Raw genomic sequence first — 22,352 nt, 5'->3', positions numbered from 1 at the left:
GCATATCTTGAAGGGCTTTGTGGAATGAAACTTGGATGCACTCCCTGTAATTAACAAATAGACGGAGAAAAGGATGTTGACACCACAAAATTGTTCCTGGGTAATGGAAGCTGCAAAGTAAAGGAGGATTTGGGCAACAGACAGAAGCAGTCTTTCCCTCTGTGTAACTTCATTTGAACTGTTAGAGTTGTATACATTTATATATTGGGTAGTTAAAAGACTGCAATCCCCATCCTAGCACATGTACCTTGTAGATGTACATAACATACCAAAAGGAATACACTACATTTGACTTGCTGTACAGTGCTTGCCACAAAATTTTGGTGTTGCAAGTGTGGAGGACAGTCTTATTTCCTATAACTAAAGACAAATATTTCCAAATAACTCCCGGAATTAGGAGGATCTACCTTCCATGAAACAGAGGTCTCTGCAAGTGGGGGACCCATCCTAGATCCAAGCAACAACTTGCAGTAATTCAACAACCGCAAATGTTAACCGCTAGATTGTCATCGAATTCCCAAGCTCCTGAGAGATCAATGTGCAAGTTAGACGCAAAGATTAACACAAAAAATAAGACAAACACTAAGGTAGCAAGTTAGTGTTGCGGAAGCCAAATGTATATAGTGTGAATAAGTCACAACTACTATACCAAAAATTATGACAGCCACCAAATAATAAATAAGACAATAAAACAACAATAAAGGGAACACCAGAATTTACGAGGTTCGGCTAATTTTGCCTACTCCTCGGACACAACCAATATTTTATTTCACTCCAAAAATACAAGTGAAATAATACTAAAGAGAGAAGATACAAATGCCTTAAACAGATGAGAAGGCAAATGAGAGGTGTATTTCAATCCTAAACATTAGGCCTTCTTTTATAGGGGAAAAATCCCCCCAAACTTAACTCCCAACCAATGTGGGACTTTGGCATTTTGCCAAACTTCAACAAATCTCCACCTTGGCAAAATTCCACATTTTCAATTCTCTCTCAATAACAAATTTTGGTTGTGTCTTCATCTTCAATCTTCAGTGTTCAACAATGTTGATCAAATCCAAACAATGTTGAAACTTGACCGCAGTCACCACCTTTGTCAGCATATCAGCAGGATTCTCTGTAGTATGAATTTTCTTCACCGTGACTCCACCTTCTTCTATGATTTCTCGTACGAAATGATACCGAACATCAATGTGCTTCGTCCTTGCATGATAAACTTGGTTCTTCGCTAATTGAATAGCACTTTGACTATCACAAAAAATTGTGATACCTTTTTGTTCAACACCAAGCTCCTTTAGCAATCCTTGAAGCCAAATTGCCTCTTTCACAGCATCTGTAATAGCCATGTACTCTGCCTCTGTTGTAGACAAAGCAACTGTTGACTGCAAAGTAGACTTCCAACTAACTGGTGCCTTTGCAAAAGTAAACACATAACCAGTAGTTGATCTTCGTTTGTCCATATCACCCGCAAAATCTGAGTCACAATATCCAACTACAAACTGATTGTCTTCCTGCTCAAAAACTAACCCGACATCTACAGTATTATGAATATACCGTAGAATCCACTTCACAGCTTGCCAATGCTCCTGCCCTGGATTGTGCATATATCTGCTAATAACTCCAACAGCTTGTGAAATGTCAGGCCTTGTGCAAACCATTGCATACATCAAGCTACCAACAACATTTGCGTATGGTACCTTTGACATATACTCTCGTTCAGCTTCATCCATTGGCGACATAGTAGTACTTAGCTTAAAATGGGAAGCAAGTGGAGTACTAACTGGCTTAGTCTTGTCATCTATGCCAAAACGTTGAAGTACTCTCTTCAAATATTCCTTTTGAGATAAACAGAGTTTTTTTGAACGTCTATCTCTAATTATCTCCATGCCAAGAATTTTCTTTGCCTCACCCAAATCCTTCATCTCGAACTCCTTCTTCAGTTGAATCTTCAACTTATCAATTTCTTCCGAATTCTTGGAAGCTATCAACATATCATCAACATATAGGAGAAGATATACAAAGGAACCATCTTTAAGCTTGTGCAAATACACACAATGATCGTATTTGCTTCTCTTGTACCCTTGCCGCAACATAAACTCGTCAAATCGCTTGTACCATTGTCTAGAAGATTGTTTCAATCCGTACAACGATTTTTCAAGTTTGCACACCATATTTTCTTTTCCAGCAACTTTGAATCCTTCTGGCTGAGTCATGTAGATTTCCTCCTCCAAGTTTCCATGTAAAAACGCAGTTTTTACATCCATCTGAACTAGTTCCAAATCCAATTGTGCTACCAAAGCCAACATAATTCTAATGGAGGAATGTTTTACAACTGGAGAAAACACTTCATTGTAATCAGTTCCCTCCTTTTGAGCATATCCTTTGGCCACCAATCTTGCTTTGTAGCGAACATCTACTTGGTTAGGAAATCCTTCATTCTTTGCAAATACCCATTTGCACCCAATTGCTTTCTTTCCCTTCGGGAGATTGGCCAATCTCCATGTATGATTCTGATGAAGGGACTGTATTTCATCATTCATGGCAATCCTCCACTTATCTTCTTCTGAACTTTGGACAGCGTCTTTATAAGTAGTAGGAACATCATCAGCTACAATTGAGGTTGCACAAGCAACCGTCTCTATGAGACGAACAGGTTTCGTTATTGTTCTTTTTGGCCTGCTGGTTGCTATTGATTCAAGTTGTTGTTGAGATTCCTGAGTTGGAATCTCCTCTACTGGCTCTCCTTCCAGAGGGTAATCTTCATTTGTTTCCTCCTCTGCTTCTTGTGTAGGAAAAATAAATTTTCCCTCAAACTCCACCTGCTTGGAAGCACCTTCATTTTGTTTGGTATCTTCTGTTACCTTATTTACCATAGCAAATTCATCAAAGGTAACATCTCTGCTGAATATTACTTTCTTTGTCATAGGGCACCATAAGCGATATCCTTTGACTCCAGAAGTAATTCCCATAAAAATAGCCTTCTTTGCCCTTGGATCCAATTTTGACTCCGTCACATGATAATATGCAGTTGAGCCAAACACGTGCAAAGAGTTATAATCTACAGCAGGTTTTCCGTACCATTTTTCAAATGGTGTTTTGCCATCAATAGCAGCAGATGGTAGACGATTAATGAGGTGACATGCATATGTAATTGCCTCAGCCCAAAATTCTTTGCCCAAGCCAGCATTGGACAACATACACCGTACCTTCTCCAGCAAGGTCCGGTTCATACGTTCTGCCACTCCATTCTGTTGTGGTGTATGTCTAACAGTGAAGTGTCGGACGATGCCATCATTTTCACAGACCTTATTGAAATGATCATTTTTGTATTCACCTCCATTGTCTGTGCGAATACACTTGATCCTCCTGCCTGTTTGATTCTCCACCATCGTCTTCCATTTGAGAAAAATTCCCAGCACTTCATCCTTGTTTTTCATTGTATACACCCACACTCTTCGAGAAAAATCATCAACAAAGGTTACAAAATAGTGCTTCCCACCCAATGAAGGTGTTTTGGAAGGACCCCAAACATCAGAGTGTACATAATCCAAAATGCCTTTAGTATTATGGATCGCTGTACCAAATTTAACCCTTGTCTGTTTCCCTTTGACACAATGCTCACAAAACTCCAAGTTGCAAGCCTTTACTCCTTTTAACAATCCTTGATCTGATAGAGTTTTCAAGGATTTTCCTCCAGCATGTCCCAAGCGCATGTGCCATAGCTTGGTTGCTTCTGCCTCTTTGTCGTCACTGGATGTTACTGTCGCTGTCCCAATAACTGTACTGCCACGATAGCGGTACATATTATTATTCTTCCGATTAGCCTTCATTACCACTAGTGCACCGGAGCATACTCTCATCACTCCATTTTCTGCAATGATTTTGAACCCTTTTGATTCTAGGGCTCCCACAGAGATGAGATTCTTCTTCAAATCCGGTACATATCGAACATCTATCAATGTTCTGATCATTCCATCATGGTTCCTTAATCGTATTGAACCAATGCCATATGAGGTAAGAGGGCTGTTATCCGCTGTGTGGATGACTCCATATTCTCCTTCTTGAAATTCCATGAACCAGTCCCTGTTGGGACACATATGATAGCTACAAGCCGAGTCCATCAACCATATGTCTGATGATGTTGATGACTCTGTTGTAACTAATGAGAAGTCTGAATCATCACAATCAGCTACATTTGAATCCATAATAGCCTTTCCATTGTTATGTTTGGCCTTATTCTTCAACTTCGGACAGTCTTTCTTCCAGTGCCCTTTTTCTCGACAAAAGGCACATTCATCTTTACTGGGTCTGGATCTTGACTTGGATCTTCCCTTCTTTGTCCTCGTTTGATTTTGAGGACGACCCCTCACAAACAGTGCTTCTCCTTCTCCGCCCTTCTGTTTTTCTCGCTTTCTTTGTTCATAGCTGTACAAAGCTGAACAAACTTCTCTGAGAGAAATTTCGTCATTTCCATGGAGTAGAGTAGTTTCAAGGTGCTCGTACTCATCAGGAAGTGACGCCAACAACATTAAGGCCAAGTCACCATCATCATAAGTTGTATCCATATTTTGCAAATCTGTGACCAACTTATTGAAACTGGTGATATGTTCATTCATCGTGGTACCAGGAACATAGGTGAAGTGAAACAGTCTCTTCTTCATGTACAATTTATTTTGACTGTTTTTCTTCAAAAATTTATCCTCCAGTGCTTTCCATAATTTACTTGCAGAAGTTTCCTTTGTGTATGGATATTTCTGCTCTCTAGCAAGGTAGGATCGAATGGTACCGCAAGCAACACGGTTGATAATTCTCCAATCTTCTTCTCCAATAACATCTGGTTTCTTTTCTTCAATGGCCAGATCTAGCCCTTGTTGAAAAAGGACATCTAGAACCTCGCCTTGCCACATCCCAAAATGTCCGGACCCGTCAAAAATTTCTACCGCAAATTTCGCATTTGACACAATTCTTGTCATAAGCGAAGATGCCAATGATGACGTATTGTTGACACTTGATGTAGATTCTTCTTGTTTATTGTCCCCCATATTTGACACAAATATTATTTAATAGCTGACGACACAAATCAAGATTATTTCCTTTCTGATGTAGAAGATCAGACTAAGCTGCAACTACAGAGCATACTCAGACAGAACCTTGACTCAGTTACCAAGATAAATCTTTTCTGATGTGGAAGATCAGACTTAGACAGTACCTTGGCTCTGATACCAATTGTTGCGGAAGCCAAATGTATATAGTGTGAATAAGTCACAACTACTATACCAAAAATTATGACAACTACCAAATAATAAATAAGACAATAAAACAACAATAAAGGGAACACCAGAATTTACGAGGTTCGGCTAATTTTGCCTACTCCTCGGACACAACCAATATTTTATTTCACTCCAAAAATACAAGTGAAATAATACTAAAGAGAGAAGATACAAATGCCTTAAACAGATGAGAAGGCAAATGAGAGGTGTATTTCAATCCTAAACATTAGGCCTTCTTTTATAGGGGAAAAATCCCCCCCAAACTTAACTCCCAACCAATGTGGGACTTTGGCATTTTGCCAAACTTCAACAGTTAGCAATAATAATCTCTAGGTTGTCTTTTTCTATTTTTCTTTTGTGATATGTAGAGAACAGGAAGGCAACTTGGGCTCAGGCTAGTTTGGGCCACCAAGTGAAGTCAGTATGGGCCATCAGTAGTAAAGAAGTCAGCCCAATAGTTAGATCCTGCATTAGATACGCTAGCTAATAGTATAATAGTAGTCTCTAGAAGATTGTCACGTGTCACCCATTGAATGTGTTAGTTAGATTATTCCTTTTCTGAGCAGATTAAATAGGGAGTCAGTACATGTAATAGTTGTCGATGATTATGCAATTTTAATTCTCTCCTTGTTATTTTCTTTTCCTTTCTTCATTGTTCTATTGAGCTCAACAGCTCTACCATTACATGATATGACTTATGAGACCTTTTTATTTCTGGTTCAGGCCTCGAATCCCTTATCAGCAAACAAAGGCTAAAAACTGAAACGACAAAGTATGTCGCCATGGAAGTGACAAGGCATGTGTAGATGCAATTGCCAGATTAACGTCAACCTTGTTTTCAAACAAATGGCAAGCTGGGATGCGTTTCAATTTTAAAGGACGGCAAGTCATTATTATAGAATATCATTTGATAAAACAAGAGATAAAAATAGTACTGACTAACACTTCAAGGGTTTCATGAATTTTAACCAAAGGGAATTAAATGGTGTAAAGCAATAGTTTCTAATTCCAAGTCCATAACTTTAAGACTATGGTGGCACAAGGCCTCAAAGGATCCAGCGATATGTTTAAGCATCCTTTTATTAACTCTAAAAGTAAACAAAAGAAGCTCTAGTTCTATCTTGATAAGAAGTGCTTCTGTGGACTTTCTGTTTTCCTATTTATGAAACTCAAGCAATAGGATACCTGTTCATGCTGGACTGGCACCCAATCCTGGTAGTGCCCCTCTCTGCTGCACACTGATTTGGCTTTCCAACACATCTCTGTATAATTGAAATGTCAATTAGAAGAAGTTGCAGCCAACAGTTAAAAGAATCTAGCATCTTTCTATTCTTCATACCCGAGTTTTGAGCTGCAAACAATTTGGAGCGTTCTCTTTTAACTCCTATATAAGAAAAGTGGGTATTAGAAGTAATTCATCTGCATAATAAAAAAAAGTCCTCCCTAAGAAACTTTAGCCTCACCTTTGCTGAGGGATTCTTTTTCGGGTGGGACACTTCACTTGTTTTCTTCTCAGATCTAAGGGATAACTAGGATTAAAAATGAAACAAGATTAGAGTCTTTTGGCTGAGACATGAGTAAGTTGCGAAAATATATAAAAGTCCGATACATTCAGTCTACTGTGTTATTGGTAGTACACACCCTCAGAGGAATTCAATATGGCCTGCATAATCATTTGAAACTAGTACCTTATTAAACAGTTCAATTGATGGATGCACTGAAAGTTTCTCATCAAATATGGATCTAGAGTCCTGTCATATAAGGATACATTAACCTTTAATAAGAGGAAACAAGGAAAAGAACCAAAAGAGGACAAGACACATTTAATGGGAAGTCTATCAAAAGCATATGACATGTGTTACCATTGAGTAGGTACTTTCTTGTCCAATGTCTTCACCTATGACATTATCTTCCTTGCTTGGAAAGATCTGTATAAAGACATGATCTTTAAGCATATACCATGTAGTCAAAAGTCGAAAAGACTAGAAGAGGATAACATAAGTCAGGTAATATGCCACCTTGTTACATTTATGAGATCTTGATTTGAGTGATGTTACAGATTTCCCCTGCTTAACAGCAGTTTGAGTGTTTGGTCTGAGAATCAAGTCAAACAGTATAAGCACAAGCTGGACTTGCTATACACGGAATGATACTTTGTGATGCTTTTAGATTGAATTCTATATGGTGAATCATAAAGTTAACTAGATTCATGAAAAGATTCTACATGCTTCCAAGAGGAAAATATGCATTTTGTCTCATGAGATCTCTGAAAATAGTTAAGAGCAGTTTAAAAAACTAAGAACGTCACAGTTTTAATTTTGTTCTTACGCGTATAGTTACTGGACTGGTGAAGTCAAGAAGCCCATCTCACCTTTTAAAGTCCACTAAAGCATTCTGTGTGGCAGAATCAGCATTTAGAGTGCTTGATAACTGCAGTACCCATAAAACAAAAGAAAGAGTTAGCTGACTTAGTTCCCATCGATTGAAAGCATAGAAACTAAAGTTGCAGAATACATGCAAATGTTGCAATGTTGATTTAATCATAAGCTGCATCAGTTAAGTGCAAGAAAACTTAGAGCATACACAAATTAGTCAGGACACTTAAAAAGAGAAAAGGACTCAATTTACTTTCTTCTAAAGAGCTTAGTTTACTCCCCAAAGCCAAAAGATCACTATGGCCAACAGACAATCTAAAGACACCTATAAATAATGTGTATTGTGCCAATTCATTCCCCCTCACCAATTAGAGCGTTTAGACACAAACACCAATAGTATGGAACACCAATAACTTTTCTAAATACTCCGTGACAGGATAAAATATGAAAAAAATATACACTAGCAGTATCCTACATAAGATGAAGGTTGAGCAGCACTATCCATATCTTCAACTGAAAAAACTGATGAGCAGACTACGAACTAAGGAGACCCAGATTGGGAAGTAATCGTGTTTTCTTTTCCGAGGTAAGCTTAATTGATTAAACATCAATGTGAGAAATAGGAGCAGTGGAAAAAGCAATGATTAATTACATGAAACTCAGGCAACGGTGCTCTAGTCTTTCTGAGAGGAGGTAATGCAGGGGCCTTGAGAATCTGCAAAAAGCACAAACAGACAAGTCTCAGATGAAAGATTAAGTGGAGAAGTCATGTTATTGAAATGTTTTCAAAAGGGAGCACTACTTGGAGTACCAACATTTCTGTTCACGGGCCGTGCTTTAAACATTTGGGTTTTGGCTTTTGTGATTTCACTTGACTCTGAGTCCTTGTTGCACCTGAAACTTTTAATCAGAAAGACCCGAGAGCTGATTACCAACTAGTACCAGAAGCAGTTTTATACTAAGATACAAGACTAAGAGGATGTTTGGATTGGCTTTTAAAAAATAGCTTATAAGCTAAAAGCCAAAAGCCATAAATTGGTAATACCAACTTTTAGCCTAAGAGTATGTGCTTTAAGCACTTTTTATCATTGCCAAACACCACAAAAACTAGAAAAGTGATTAAAAGCCAATAAACACTTAAAATAAACCAATCCAAACATCCTCTAAGAAAGCAAACAATTAAATTAAAAGCATACGTTCGCCTTTGTGCCCTCTGCAGAGTTTCCAGTTCAGGTTCTCTAGGAACAGTAACTTTAGATTTGGGATGTGCCGAGTTAGAGATGGTTGAAGTATCCTGCAAAACAAAGTAATAGCTCACAAGCTGCAAAAAATGATGCTTAAATAGCTTCCAAACATCATCTGTAATGCGAAACCACAATTAAGAAGCCTTCAAACTGTACCTTTTTCAATATCTTGTGAGATAACAGACGTTGATGCTTCAAATGAGCAATCTGGTTTGCAAGATAAAAATGAGGAATTAAAAATATTTCTAGCAGTTCACAACTTTTAGTAATGGGAATATTTTCTTCCTTGACATATCCTAGAGATAGCTAACTAACTCGAGCAGGTTAATTCTGTCATCTGACCATACATGTGAAGGTATATTGTACAGAACAGCATCGTTTAGACAAATAAATCTAATGCCACTAGACCAATATCACTTGGAAGAGTAAATGCTACTCCAAATGTCTTACTACCTATTTGCCACTGTTTTCTCAGCATTAACCTTCTCTCAAGCAACCACTGAAGTAATTTCATCAGGCTAGTACCTATTGCCAAAAAAGATACTGTTTTGCACCTAATTTTTTTTGTTAGGTCTATTTCATGAAACTGAATGACCATATTTGTTACATGGAGATACATCTGTTATTGAATACCTTAATGTTGTCAGTGAAGTAAAAATGATAAAATAATTTTACCTCCATGTTTTTCTAGCTTCTATCTTTGCCTGTAGCTTTCCATAACCACAACTAATCTAAATTAACTACTTTTCCTGAATCGACCAAGTTCCAAAATATCAAATAGCAAATTCCTAGTATTAATTTATGAGAAGACACTGTCCCAAGATCTAGGAAAAAAGTATAACGAGTAAAAATAAGCTGGCATATTTAAACTTGACATACACGAGGGAAACAATCCTATGGAAGGAGTTGGATGGATGAAACATTATACTGAAAGAGGACAGAGAAATGAGGCTCCCTTCTGTTTAAGGAATAAATGTGTGAAGTATACATTTAAAAGCCAACCAGAGTATAACAAAATAATACTATAATCAAAAAGTAATTGAATAACTGCATGCACCTTAAGTAGATAACCGATCTCTAGCTTTTGCCTTTTGGTAGCAAAATTTTCAGATGCCAAAGAATTCTGTGAGCTTGTCACATCAGTCTTGTTAGATGTTTTCTGAAACCTAGCAATTGAAGAATGAGAAAATGCAAGCAAAAAGTTAGTAATACTTGAACTTGTCCAAGAAGTCAAGAGTGCCAATAAACTGAATGACTTGAACTGCAGAAACATACACAAGCCTGAACTGCAGGTTTTAAGTAATGTTGTGATTGACGTAATTATACAGAAAGCAGTTTCTATAGATTTTTGGCATGAAGGAATGTAAGAAAACTAATTTCACTTGGACTTCATCTTATAGTAATTGAAAGTATAGCCTTAAAAAAAAGTTAGAATGTATATCTTTTACATACTTCTGTTTAGCCAAATGACTAGCCGTGGGCTTCATTAATGTTGAACCTCTTGCTTTTGAAGATCTTGGCTCCGGATTTGTCTTACAAATTTCATGAGCCCTTTGACCTTTGGATATTGTTCCTGAGGGGGTTCAAGGAAAACTAGTTAAACACTGTTGAAGTCTTGCAAGACATAAGTTGCAATTATTTTTTCAGAACTCTTGCTAGTTAACCATGAACAAATAGGAGCTAATAAAATTACTGTTTAACCTACTGTTAACAGATTTCTGACACTAAACCTAATAAGTACACTCAGATAGTTAATTTAACGGCAAGAATATAAAGAGAAAAATAAAATAATTTGGGAAAACAAAAAGGAAAAAGAGCAGGCAGCAAAGAAAACAAAGGTCAAAACTATAACCGAACAAGAACAGCTAAGAAATAGCGAAATGTCAACACTCAAGTATGCAAGCATTCCGATACAAAAAAGAAAAGAAGAAGAGAAAGAAGAAAGTCAATGGTGAAGCCATAATTATAATCAGATAATAATTCCGCGAACCATGCAACTACTAACACTTGCAGTGCCCCAAAGAGTGATCTTGAATATGCATGTTTTTAGAACAGCTAAGAAATAGCGAAATGTCAACACTCAAGTATGCAAGCATTCCGATACAAAAAAGAAAAGAAGAAGAGAAAGAAGAAAGTCAATGGTGAAGCCATAATTATAATCAGATAATAATTCCGCGAACCATGCAACTACTAACACTTGCAGTGCCCCAAAGAGTGATCTTGAATATGCATGTTTTTTAGTAACTATTTCTTCTGCAAGTTAGGCCAAATAAGTCCAGCAGATTCCGGAACTCGACAAACTAGTATAATTTGATTAGGTGCCTCTGCAGAGTTTAGAGGATAACCCAAATCAGAATATCAGGTTTTAGCTCAAATCTTGCATTGTGATAGCACACAAGTTTAACTGAAAAACAAGCCTATTGAAGACAAACAAATTGCAATTTAAGAGAACCGGATATCAAAAAACCAAACTTGAGTTAAACTCAACACATGATTCGATTAAGATGTGCTAGTATAACAGAACTTCTCTTCTAATACTTGCAAATAGATCCATCAGCTGAATGTTCTGATGTGAGTTAAAAATGAGATCAGATTTTGTTGAACTGTTATTAAGCAGCTTTGAAGTTCTTGTTGGGAATAAACCCCGTAAAAATAGTATTCACGGTATTAGTGATAAACGCAGAACACTAAGTTATGGTTAAATCAGCAAGAATAGAAATGCAGCAATAATGACACCAAGATTTTACGTGGAAACCCTTCTGAATAAGGGAAAAAACCACGGCCAAGAAGAGCAACTGATATCACTATAGCGAGGAATTTTACACTGTGTAGTAACGAGTAAAAAATACTCCTAAGACCACTACACCCTCAAAAGAAATAAACACTCTTTTGCTTTTTCCACCTCACTACAATATCTCTCACACTCTATTTTTCTTCACAAACTATTTTCTTATAGTTTATGGAATACCTTGCTCTCTCTTTTCTCTCTTTGTTGGTGTGTAGAAATGAGAGTTAAAGCTCTCCTTTTATAGCCAAAACTTCACTCTCTAAAGCCTACAATATTTGACAATTTACACACCCTTTTCACAATTTCAACAAGGTTGGCTACCAAACCAAACCAAGTCAATAAAATTGGCTACCAAATTATATAAATTCAACAAGGTTGGCTACCAAACCAAACCAAGTCAACAAAATTGGCTACCAACTCATTTGAATGAGATGGACACCATATCAATCTCCCCCTCCAGCCTCATTCATCTAGAGGAGGTAGCACTGTCTTCTAGTTTGAGTGCATGCCGACAAATTCTTTGCATAGCTCGAACTTATCTCTTGGTACCACCTTGGTCAACATATCTGCAGGATTTTCACTCGTGTGAATCTTTTTGACTTGAAGTGATTCGTTCTCCACTTGCTCACGAATCCAATGATATCTGACGTCAATGTGTTTTGTTCTCGCATGGTACATGGAGTATTTGCTCAGGTCTATTGCACTCTAACTATCGCAATAGATAACATACTCCATCTGTCGCAATCCAAGTTCTTGAAGAAATCTCTTGAGCCATATCATCTCTTTGCCAGCTTCAGTAACCGCAATATACTCCGCTTCAGTTGTAGATAGTGCGACACACTTCTGCAACTTCGACTGCCATGATATAGCTCCCCCGGAAAAAGTAAACAAATATCCAGTAGTGGATTTTCTGTTATCAAGGTCACCTGCCATATCAGAATCTGTATAGCCCTTCAAAATTGGATTTGATCCTCCAAAACATAAGCATTCACGTGAGCTTCCTCTTAGATACCTGAGTATCCACTTTACAGCTTCCCAATGCTCTTTTCCTGGATTTTCGAGAAATCTGCTAACACCGACTGCATGAGCAATATCTGGTCGAGTGCATACCATTGCATACATCAAACTTCCAACGGCAGAGGAATAAGGAATCTTGGCCATTCTCTCTTTTTCCTCCATTGTTGTTGGACACATCTTCTTGCTCAACTTCAGATGACCAGGAAGAGTTGTGCGAACCAACTTAGCACTTTTCATATTGAAGCGCTCCAGTACACGTTCTATGTACTTCTCCTGTGACAAGTAAAGCTTCCTTTCGTTTCTCGAACGAGTAATTCTCATGCCCAAAATCTGCTTAGCATGACCCAAGTCTTTCATTGCAAAAGACTTATTCAACTGTTTCTTCAACTCGTCAATCTTAGAAGAATTCCTGCCCACAATCAACATATCATCCACATATAGCAAGAGGATGATAAAATCGTCATCAGAAAATCTTTGTACAAACACACAGTGATCTGAAGAAGTCTTCTTGTAGCCTTGCTCCCCCATAACAGACTCAAACTTCTTGTACCACTGTCTGGGAGCTTGCTTCAATCCATATAGACTCTTCTTAAGTTTACATACAAGATTTTCTTTACCTTTTGCCTTGAAGCCTTCAGGTTGTTCCATATAAAATCTCCTCTTCTAAGTCACCGTGAAGAAAAGCAGTCTTCACATCCATCTGCTCAATCTCCAAATCAAGACTGACAGTCAAACCAAGAACTGTCCGAATGGAGGACATTTTTACGACAGGAGAAAATATTTTGTCAAAGTCAATATGTTTCCTTTGACCAAATCCCTTGACAACCAATCTAGCTTTGTATCTGGGCTTCAAACTATGTTCTTCAGCTTTAACTTTGAACACCCACTTGTTCTTCAAAGCTCTCATGCCCTTAGGCAATTTCACCAACTCATAAGTATGGTTCTCATGCAGAGATTTCATCTCATCTTGCATGACTTCAATCCATTGATCCTTGTGCTCATCTTCTATGGCCTCCGCATAACATTCAGGCTCTCCCCCATCAAGTGAGTAATACATATTCATTGGGTGAATAACGGGAGGAAGGAGTACGAGGTCTAGAAGACCTCCTGAGTGGAATATCTAACTCGTTCACAGCTTCGTGAGTAGGAGCATCTACCTCATCAACATTAGCATTGTTATCCCCATCACCATCAATATGTTGATCTGGAATATGGTTCTGGGCATCACCATCATCATTGAGCCCACCAGTGTCATCCCCATTTGTATGAGGAACTTGATCAAGATTAACTAAACCTTCAGAACTTGAAGATTTTAACTTCTCCGCTTTGTTAATATCTTCAATGGTTTGATCCTCCACGAAGATAACATCACGGCTTCTCACAACCTTCTTCTCAATTGGATCATATAGCCTGTAACCAAACTCATCAAGGCCATAACCAATGAAGATGCACTGCCTTGTCTTGGCAGTTAACTTTGACCTCTCATCTTTAGGCACATATACAAAAGCTTTGCAACCAAACACTTTCAAGTGGTCATAGGAGACATCCTTGCTATACCAAACTTTGTTTGGAACATCACTTTGCAAAGCAACCGCAGGGGATAGATTAATAACATGTGCGGCGGTCAACAAAGCCTCACCCCAAAAGGAATTCGGCAACTTTGCTTCAGAAAGCAAACATCTGACTCTTTCCATCAATGTCCTGTTCATCCTTTCTGCTAAACCATTAAGCTGAGGAGTCTTAGGAGGAGTCTTCTGGTGTCTGATACCCTGTTGTTTGCAGTATTCGTCAAACGGTCCACAATATTCACCACCGTTATCAGTACGAATACACTTCAGCTTCTTTCCAGTTTCTCTTTCAACTGAAGCCTGAAACTGCTTAAAGACACCCAACACTTGGTCTTTAGTCTTCAAGATGTAGACCCAAAGTTTCCTTGAACAATCATCAATAAAGGTAGCAAAATAAAGTGCACCACCCAAAGTTTTTGTCTTCATTGGACCACATAAATCTGAATGCACCAACTCAAGCAACTCTGTCTTTCTTGAAGGAGGATGAGACTGGAAAGAAACTCTTTTTTGTTTTCCAGCCAAGCAGTGCTCACATTTTTCTAATTTTGCACTTTCAAAATTTGACAACAATTTCTTCTTGGCCAGAACATTTAGTCCTTTCTCGCTAATGTGGCTAAGCCTCTTATGCCATAACGTTGAAGAGTTATGGCTCTCAACGGCATTCACCATATCAACACAGGTAGAGGCCGTAGTCCAGTATAGACCACAACGCTTTTCCCCACGAGCCACAATCATGGAGCCCTTAGTGAGCTTCCACTTTCCAGCACCATTGGTACTGACATATCCCTCATCATCCAAAACACCAACAGAGATCAAGTGCAAACGAACATCAGGTGCATGCTTTACATTGTTTAAAACTAGTTTAGTTCCAATACTAGTTTCCAAACAAATCGTTCCAACACCAGCCACCCTAGATACAGTCTCATTACCCATACTCAGAGTTCCAAAGTCACCCTGAGTATATGATGAGAAAAATTCCTTCCTTGATGTCACATGAGATGCGGCACCACTGTCCACAACCCAGCTTGACTCATCACAAGCAATATTTATCAGATCCGCATCAAGGACTGTAACAAGATCTTTTGTAGTGACAGTGGCCACACGATTGCCATCTTCTTTCTGTTCTTCCTTGTCTCTATTCTCCTTTTTCAAAATCCGGCAGAACTTCTTTGTGTGCCCTTTCTTCCCGCAATGATAACACTCAATATCTTTAAGTCTGCTTCTGGATTTGCTTCTATTATGTTCTCTATTTTGAGAACCCCGATTCTTGCTTCTCCCCATAGAGTCAGTCACCAAGACATCTGATGAGGAGGAACCCTGAGATTTTCTTCTCATCCCTTCATTTAGAAGACTGCTCTTGGCAAGATCCATAGAGATCACACTATCCGGAGAAGAATTTGATAATGAAGTTCTAAGAATTTCCCAAGAATCTGGTAGGGAACCAAGTAGAAACAAGCCTTGAATTTCTTCGTCAAATTTAATGCCCATAGCAGATAACTGGTTCATGATCCCCTGAAAATTATTCAGATGATCTGTCATCGCGGAACCATCGTGGTATTTTAAACCCAACATCTGCTTTATCAGAAACATCTTGTTGTTTCCAGTTTTCCGAGCATACAAACTTTCAAGGTGCTCCCATAGGGTCCGAGCATGTGTCTCCCCAGAAATATGGTTCAAAACATTATCGTCAACCCACTGTCTAATAAAGCCGCAAACCTGTCTGTGTAACAGATTCCACTCTTCATCTGATTTATTATCAGGCTTTACAGCGGCGAAGACAGGTTGATGAAAATTCTTGACATAGAGTAAATCTTCCATTTTGCCCTTCCAAATGGCATAATTTGTGCCATTCAAGGTAACCATTCTACTATTGTTGGATTCCATCGTTTATCACAAATACAAATACTATTTATTAGGAGACCAAAGTAATTCTTTTCTAATGTGGAAGTTCAGACTGTGCTGCAACCACAAAGCATACTCAGATAGAACCTTGGCTCTGATACCACTTGTTGGGAATAAACCCCGTAAAAATAGTATTCACGGTATTAGTGATAAACGCAGAACACTAAGTTATGGTTAAATCAGCAAGAATAGAAATGCAGCAATAATAACACCAAGATTTTACGTGGAAACCCTTCTGAATAAGGGAAAAACCACGGCCAAGAAGAGCAACTGATATCACTATAGCGAGGAATTTTACACTGTGTAGTAACGAGTAAAAAATACTCCTAAGACCACTACACCCTCAAAAGAAATAAACACTCTTTTGCTTTTTCCACCTCACTACAATATCTCTCACACTCTATTTTTCTTCACAAACTATTTTCTTATAGTTTATGGAATACCTTGCTCTCTCTTTTCTCTCTTTGTTGGTGTGTAGAAATGAGAGTTAAATCTCTCCTTTTATAGCCAAAACTTCACTCTCTAAAGCCTACAATATTTGACAATTTACACACCCTTTTCACAATTTCAACAAGGTTGGCTACCAAACCAAACCAAGTCAATAAAATTGGCTACCAAATTATACAAATTCAACAAGGTTGGCTACCAAACCAAACCAAGTCAACAAAATTGGCTACCGACTCATTTGAATGAGATGGACACCATATCAGTTCTTCGTCCCGGAAATGTAAAAAGTGAACGAGATAATGCCTACACATATAGTACCTTTAATTTTCGATTTGGAGGGCGAACCAACAGGAGAAATGTATGAGCTGTTGCAATTTGATTTTGCCGTTTTCCCTTCTTGTAACCTTGAGCAACCACTTGAGTTTCCTGCTGTAATCTCTTTCCCCAGGTTTAACTTTATAATGAGAGCTAACAAGTTTCCAAATAAACAGTCAAAATAAAAAAAGAAAAAGTGAGTAAAAAACTACGATAGGAAAATCTCCATTACGCGGATTAAAAATAACGCTATCAAAAAGATCAACTTATGACTTGTGCTTCTAACACGCATAGTCTATTAGAAACGATCCATATAATTTCTGTAATTCACAATCAATATTACATGGAACTAAGGTACATTCCATCAGCATTCTCAGATAATTAGTCTAATAAGATAATTTCGAAACTAACAAGCATCAAATCCAGCAGAAGTGCAGAACAACATATTTAATCTAAACAGATAACATTTCTACTGGCTAAACGACCAGACATTAACACAATATTGAATCCAATGATTTGTGTTTCTCAATATGAAACAAAAGCTGCAACGCGAATATCACGACTTTATCATTAAACTAGCCGGAGGACATATAAATTCATTTATATATGACTTACGAGAAGGTGGATAATTGCCGGCAGTTTGAAACCAGCGTTCGGCTTCTTCAGCCTCGGAAGTCGACTCCGGCCGGCAGAAATCGAAGAACTGAGCGGCGTCAAACTCATATTCCGAGTCAATTTCGGATACGTCCGAACATTCTACAATGAATTCCTCCATTTCTTCGTCCATTGATTCTAGATATAAAGAAATAAATGAACACAAAAAACTGTTGATCAAAAAGTAAGTTATCGAACGAAAAAATCAGAGGAAATCATTGATCTCCTGATTTTTGGTATGTATTTTTACATGGTGTTTTGGTCCCTTGAATGAAATGTAGGAATGCGGACGTCGCGAGGGTTTCGAACGTGAAGGCTTTTTTATTAAGTTAGAAATGGTTGGAGCCCGAAATTTTCTCGTTATAGTTTGTTTGCAAAGAAGAGAGAAGGCGCATTCTAAGCCAGGACGTAGTGATCCTCGTTTTCTTTTTATATATACATATACATATATTGCGCCGAGGAGGCTTTAGAGTTTGGACTATCACCGTAATTTCAAATTTTTCTTGTCCCATTTTGGAAATGTCACCGAAATTTCAAATTTTGCTTGTCCCAGTTTGGAAATATCTGATTACAAAAATGGCCAGATTATTATCGCAAAACTTTTGGTATTGATCACTACTTTATGTCATTCATTTTTCATTTGCGTTCTCCTTTTTTTCTTTTTTTGGACGTAACTTCTTGCTTTGGCCAATAAGGGATAATTACAATGGCTTTTGTTTTCAAATATCTATTTGTTTATATATTTTAGTCATTTTTGGCACAAAATCTTCACATCTCAAAAACAACTCTAGAGTAGTTTTTGAAGTTTTTCTACTCACAAAACTTTAAATTCTTTTGGCAAAATACATAAGTAGTCACCCAATCTATACCCCAAATCCCTGCTACACACTTTTTGAGGACGAATATCATATTACACACGTAACCTTTCAAAATTATGTCTAGTACACACTACTTTTTTCTTGACCAATTTTTCAGAATGTGTAATATCACGCACCAATAACATTGTGACACGTGTTAATAATTTTTTAAAAAAAAATAAAATACTTAAATTTCTCTTGACCAGTTTCTCTTTCCTGTTGTCTTTCTCTTTCACAAGAAAACAAGAGGCACCACCATACTTCCGTTCTTCTCTTTCTTTGAAGACCCACTTTCTTCATCATTTTTATTCTTCTTTACCACTATTTCTCCCTACTCTAAAACTTTATCACCATTTTTTGGTTTCTAGGTTTTGTTTGTTATGGAAACACCATTTTTACCGAAGGGTGTTGCCACTGTAATAGTGGCCGGAGAATGGAGGTCGCCATCGTTTGCATTTTTTAACCAAACGAGACCAGACCTGAACGAAGAACCACTAACTTGCTGGAAAGATCTGAGAGCTCTACCTAGCCGGAGAAGATTGACCTTGTCGGTCATGATCTAACAGTGAATGTAACGACCTGGAGGTCTCTGTGTTGCTTGAGGTCATCACCGACATTACAAGTTAAGGACGAGATCTACTTAAAGGAGATAAAAGGGGGAGGAGATGGCCGATGAGAGGCGTGGGAGAGAAAAGGGAGTTGTGGTTGTCGCCGGATTCCCAGGACGGTAAGGGCTCCAAATGGGGAAGAAGGGCCTCAACACTTTTTTCTTATCTTTTAACTAATAATTTAAGAAAATTAAGGAGAAAAAAAATAAGATTTAGACACGTGTGCTTATATAAGTATTTGGACATATAATCAATATGTTTCACGCGCTCAGATTTTTTTGTTAAACACACGCGTGCCATCTGACATAAGTAGTGTGTACTAGACATAATTTTGAAAGGTTACATGTGTAATATGATATTCGTCATCAAAAAGTGTGTAACAGGGATTTGGGGTATAGGTTGGGTGGCTACTTATATATTTTGCCAATTCTTTAGTAAAATGTATGTCCAAACACAATTTCAACTTTCAAAAATTATTTTTTATCTCATATTCAAAAATTTATTTTTATAAATTTCAATCAAATCTATGTTCAAACACTAGCTTAATTTTCCTTCTTTTTGGGGGGTTAAAAATGGTAAATATTTACCCACATCGGGTGTTTACACCAAACTATATTAATTAATCAAAGAGGCCTGCTACCAAAGAATTAGGAGTTATAACATTCATAAAAGAAAGAAAAAACCAATATAGGAACTTCAACTAAGAAAGAATAAGAATAAGAAGAATTGCATAACTCACTATGGTTAACTAATTTAATTAGATGAGAATGCATATAATTTATCATTATACTTAAATGCTTGAAGTCCATATGCAAGACACATATCATGTATCTATAGGTTTGGTGTAAACACCCGGTGTTTTTACGTTAAAAATACTTGCAAATTGAGGAAAAGTATTACGCTTAAGAGAAATAATTTGGTCGATACAAAATTTGGGACTCCTACAATTTATATACAAAATGAACATGCAAAAGTGACAATTATTCTAGAAAGTACCAAGTTTGAGAATAAGGTTGGATTGCTGATGAGTTTCATGGTTTGTGAATTCTTGAAAAAAGAGCATATTAATGACCAATGAATCATTGAGCAAAGGACGATTTTGGGGCTCGTAAGGGAAAAGAGGCATGCTTCTATGATTATTTTTTGCGCTAATCCAACAGATCATCTTCTCTATTCTCCTGTTAGTTCTAGGTTCTAGTTTTTCTTTAAATAAATTAAAAGATAAAAAAGCAGTTGATGTTCTGTCATGATTTGGAGACAGTAATGATTTTACTTAATTAAAATTAGAGGCGACAATGTACGTACTGTACTTATCTATGATTTTACCCATCCATAAGGAAATAGCGTGACTCTAATAGCACGAGCCTTATTTCACTAGTTTTATGTAAATGAATTAATGGACTCGTAATATAAAAGGGGAGTAAATTTTATCCATGGTCATTGAATTTTTGTGTTTGTTATCCAAAAATCACTTTTTTTTTTTTTGTTACGTAAAAATCATTCAACTTTGTGTTCATTACACAAAAGTCACTTTTCTTTCTTTTGTTACACATAAATCATTTTACTTTGCTCTAGTTATCACAAAAATCACATTTTTACTTGAAAAGTCTATTATACCCTTGATATTATATAAACCTTCATATTTATGTAATACCTTCTATATTATATACTATATAATATATTTTTAACTATGTATTTTATTTATAAATAAAATAACTTAATATTATTTTATTTATTATTTTTATAATATATTCGTATATTTAATTTTTTCTTAACGTTAATTTTTAAAATATATTAGTAGCATTATTAAATTTGTCAGTAACTTTAATATATATTAGTAGAGGAATAAAGCGACAAGTACATTTCCGTGAGAAAATTCGCAGGTAAACAAACAAAGAAAATGAGGAAAAAATTATATGTTAACCTGAAGGAAAATCCCTAGGTACTACATGCGAATCTAACCGGGGATATTTTCTTGGGATTTAACTGGGCAATTGGTTATTTGAGAAATTATAGTACTAGAAATTCGGAAAAAATTGTCTAAAATAATCGACTAAATTTGGTTGGTAATGGCGAATAACCGTCCAAAATGCGATCATTAACGTGTAGTCGGTATTTTGAAGGTCGGAAATTACCGACTAGCTTTGGTCGATCAACTAAATTAAAAAAAAAAAGAATTGCTGAAAAAAAGTTATTTTATAACGCTACTAATATATCTTGAAAATTAAAGTTAAGAAAAATTAAGTATACGAATATATTATAAAAATAACAAATAAATAATATTAGGTTATTTTATTTATAAATAAAATACATAGTTAAAAATATATTATATAGTATAGTATAGAAGGTATTACATAAATATGAAGGTTTATATAACATCAAGGGCATAATAGGCTTTTCAAGTAAAAATGCGATTTTTATGATAATTAGAGCAAAGTAAAATGATTTTTGTGTAACAAAAGATAGAAAAGTGACTTTTGTGTAATAAACACAAAGTTGAATAATTTTTACTTTAACAATAAAAAAAAAAGTGACTTTTGGGTAACAAACACAAAAGTTCAATGACCATGGATATAAAAGGGCTTATTCAACAATTAGTATAAACTTAGTACATATGCCATGAAAAATGGCATTCGGATGCTTTTCAAAATTAGTTTGATCCCATTACCTAGAGAGTTGAGATATAGACAAAGGAAGTGCCATTTGACATGATCAATGCAAACATAAATACAAAGGATGGAAATATAAGACAAAATTTGAGGAGTGAACCCAACTGTCAGAAGACGGTTTCCAATAGTTGTCTTTGGGATAGAGTCAAAACTTGACAATTTTGATTACTGGCAACAACCTTGTAAGTTGTAACATTATTCAAATTTTGGTGTCACTTCAGAGAGATAAGTATGATCATTTTAAGCAAATTTGTGAGCTTCCCAAATCACAATAGAATTCGAACACTTTGTTTGGTTGTTTAAAAGATTACTTCATAACAGGATTAGACGACCAATACTTTTTTACAAATAAATTCATAACCAGAATAGTACGGTGTTAGAACCATCTTGTTTTCATTTCGTAAAATATATATGTGTTTGCAATAAAATTTTGATATACGTAAAATTAGGTTGGTAGGCTAGGGGTAGTCGAGAGTTCTTCCCTCTTTCTATCGGATAGTCTGTTAGAGTTTCGTTAGGTTTGTTAACACTCTTTGTGGTATTCACATTGGTGTTTTGCATAGTTTTGTGTTATTGTACTTTCACTTATTTGTGGTGGTTATTTTCTTTCTGGTATCTTTTATTGTTACATGTCTTTT

The 22,352-nt window shown here is 36.6% G+C and overlaps 1 protein-coding gene across 3 annotated transcripts; it reads right to left on the bottom strand.

Annotated features, from left to right (window-relative positions):
• Positions 1–118: 118 nt before the first annotated feature.
• LOC107808268 (uncharacterized) lies at positions 119–17,979 on the bottom strand. Of its 3 annotated transcripts, XM_075255263.1 has the most exons (17): positions 17,831–17,979; positions 17,542–17,718; positions 16,930–17,079; positions 10,342–10,462; positions 9,947–10,055; positions 9,046–9,096; positions 8,842–8,939; positions 8,461–8,545; positions 8,298–8,360; positions 7,642–7,700; positions 7,289–7,364; positions 7,133–7,198; positions 6,959–7,021; positions 6,734–6,799; positions 6,610–6,654; positions 6,456–6,532; positions 119–525 (listed from the first exon to the last, which is right to left on the bottom strand). In XM_075255263.1, exons 2-17 carry the CDS (start codon positions 17,711–17,713, stop codon positions 507–509), a joined length of 1,320 nt encoding a protein of 439 aa, XP_075111364.1. In that variant the 5' UTR covers positions 17,714–17,718; positions 17,831–17,979; the 3' UTR covers positions 119–506. The 3 variants fall into 3 exon arrangements, with proteins under 3 accessions (XP_075111364.1, XP_016488262.1, XP_016488263.1); XM_016632776.2 differs by having other exon boundaries at positions 17,542–17,979; XM_016632777.2 differs by having other exon boundaries at positions 8,461–8,539; positions 17,542–17,979.
• Between the last annotated feature and the right edge of the window lie 4,373 nt (positions 17,980–22,352).

This window comes from Nicotiana tabacum, chromosome 6 (genome assembly GCF_000715075.1).
Source record: "Nicotiana tabacum cultivar K326 chromosome 6, ASM71507v2, whole genome shotgun sequence".
In the NCBI taxonomy this organism is placed as follows: domain Eukaryota; kingdom Viridiplantae; phylum Streptophyta; class Magnoliopsida; order Solanales; family Solanaceae; genus Nicotiana; species Nicotiana tabacum.
Note: the sequence above shows the minus strand (reverse complement) of the source record. Positions and strands in the feature narration are given on the sequence as shown.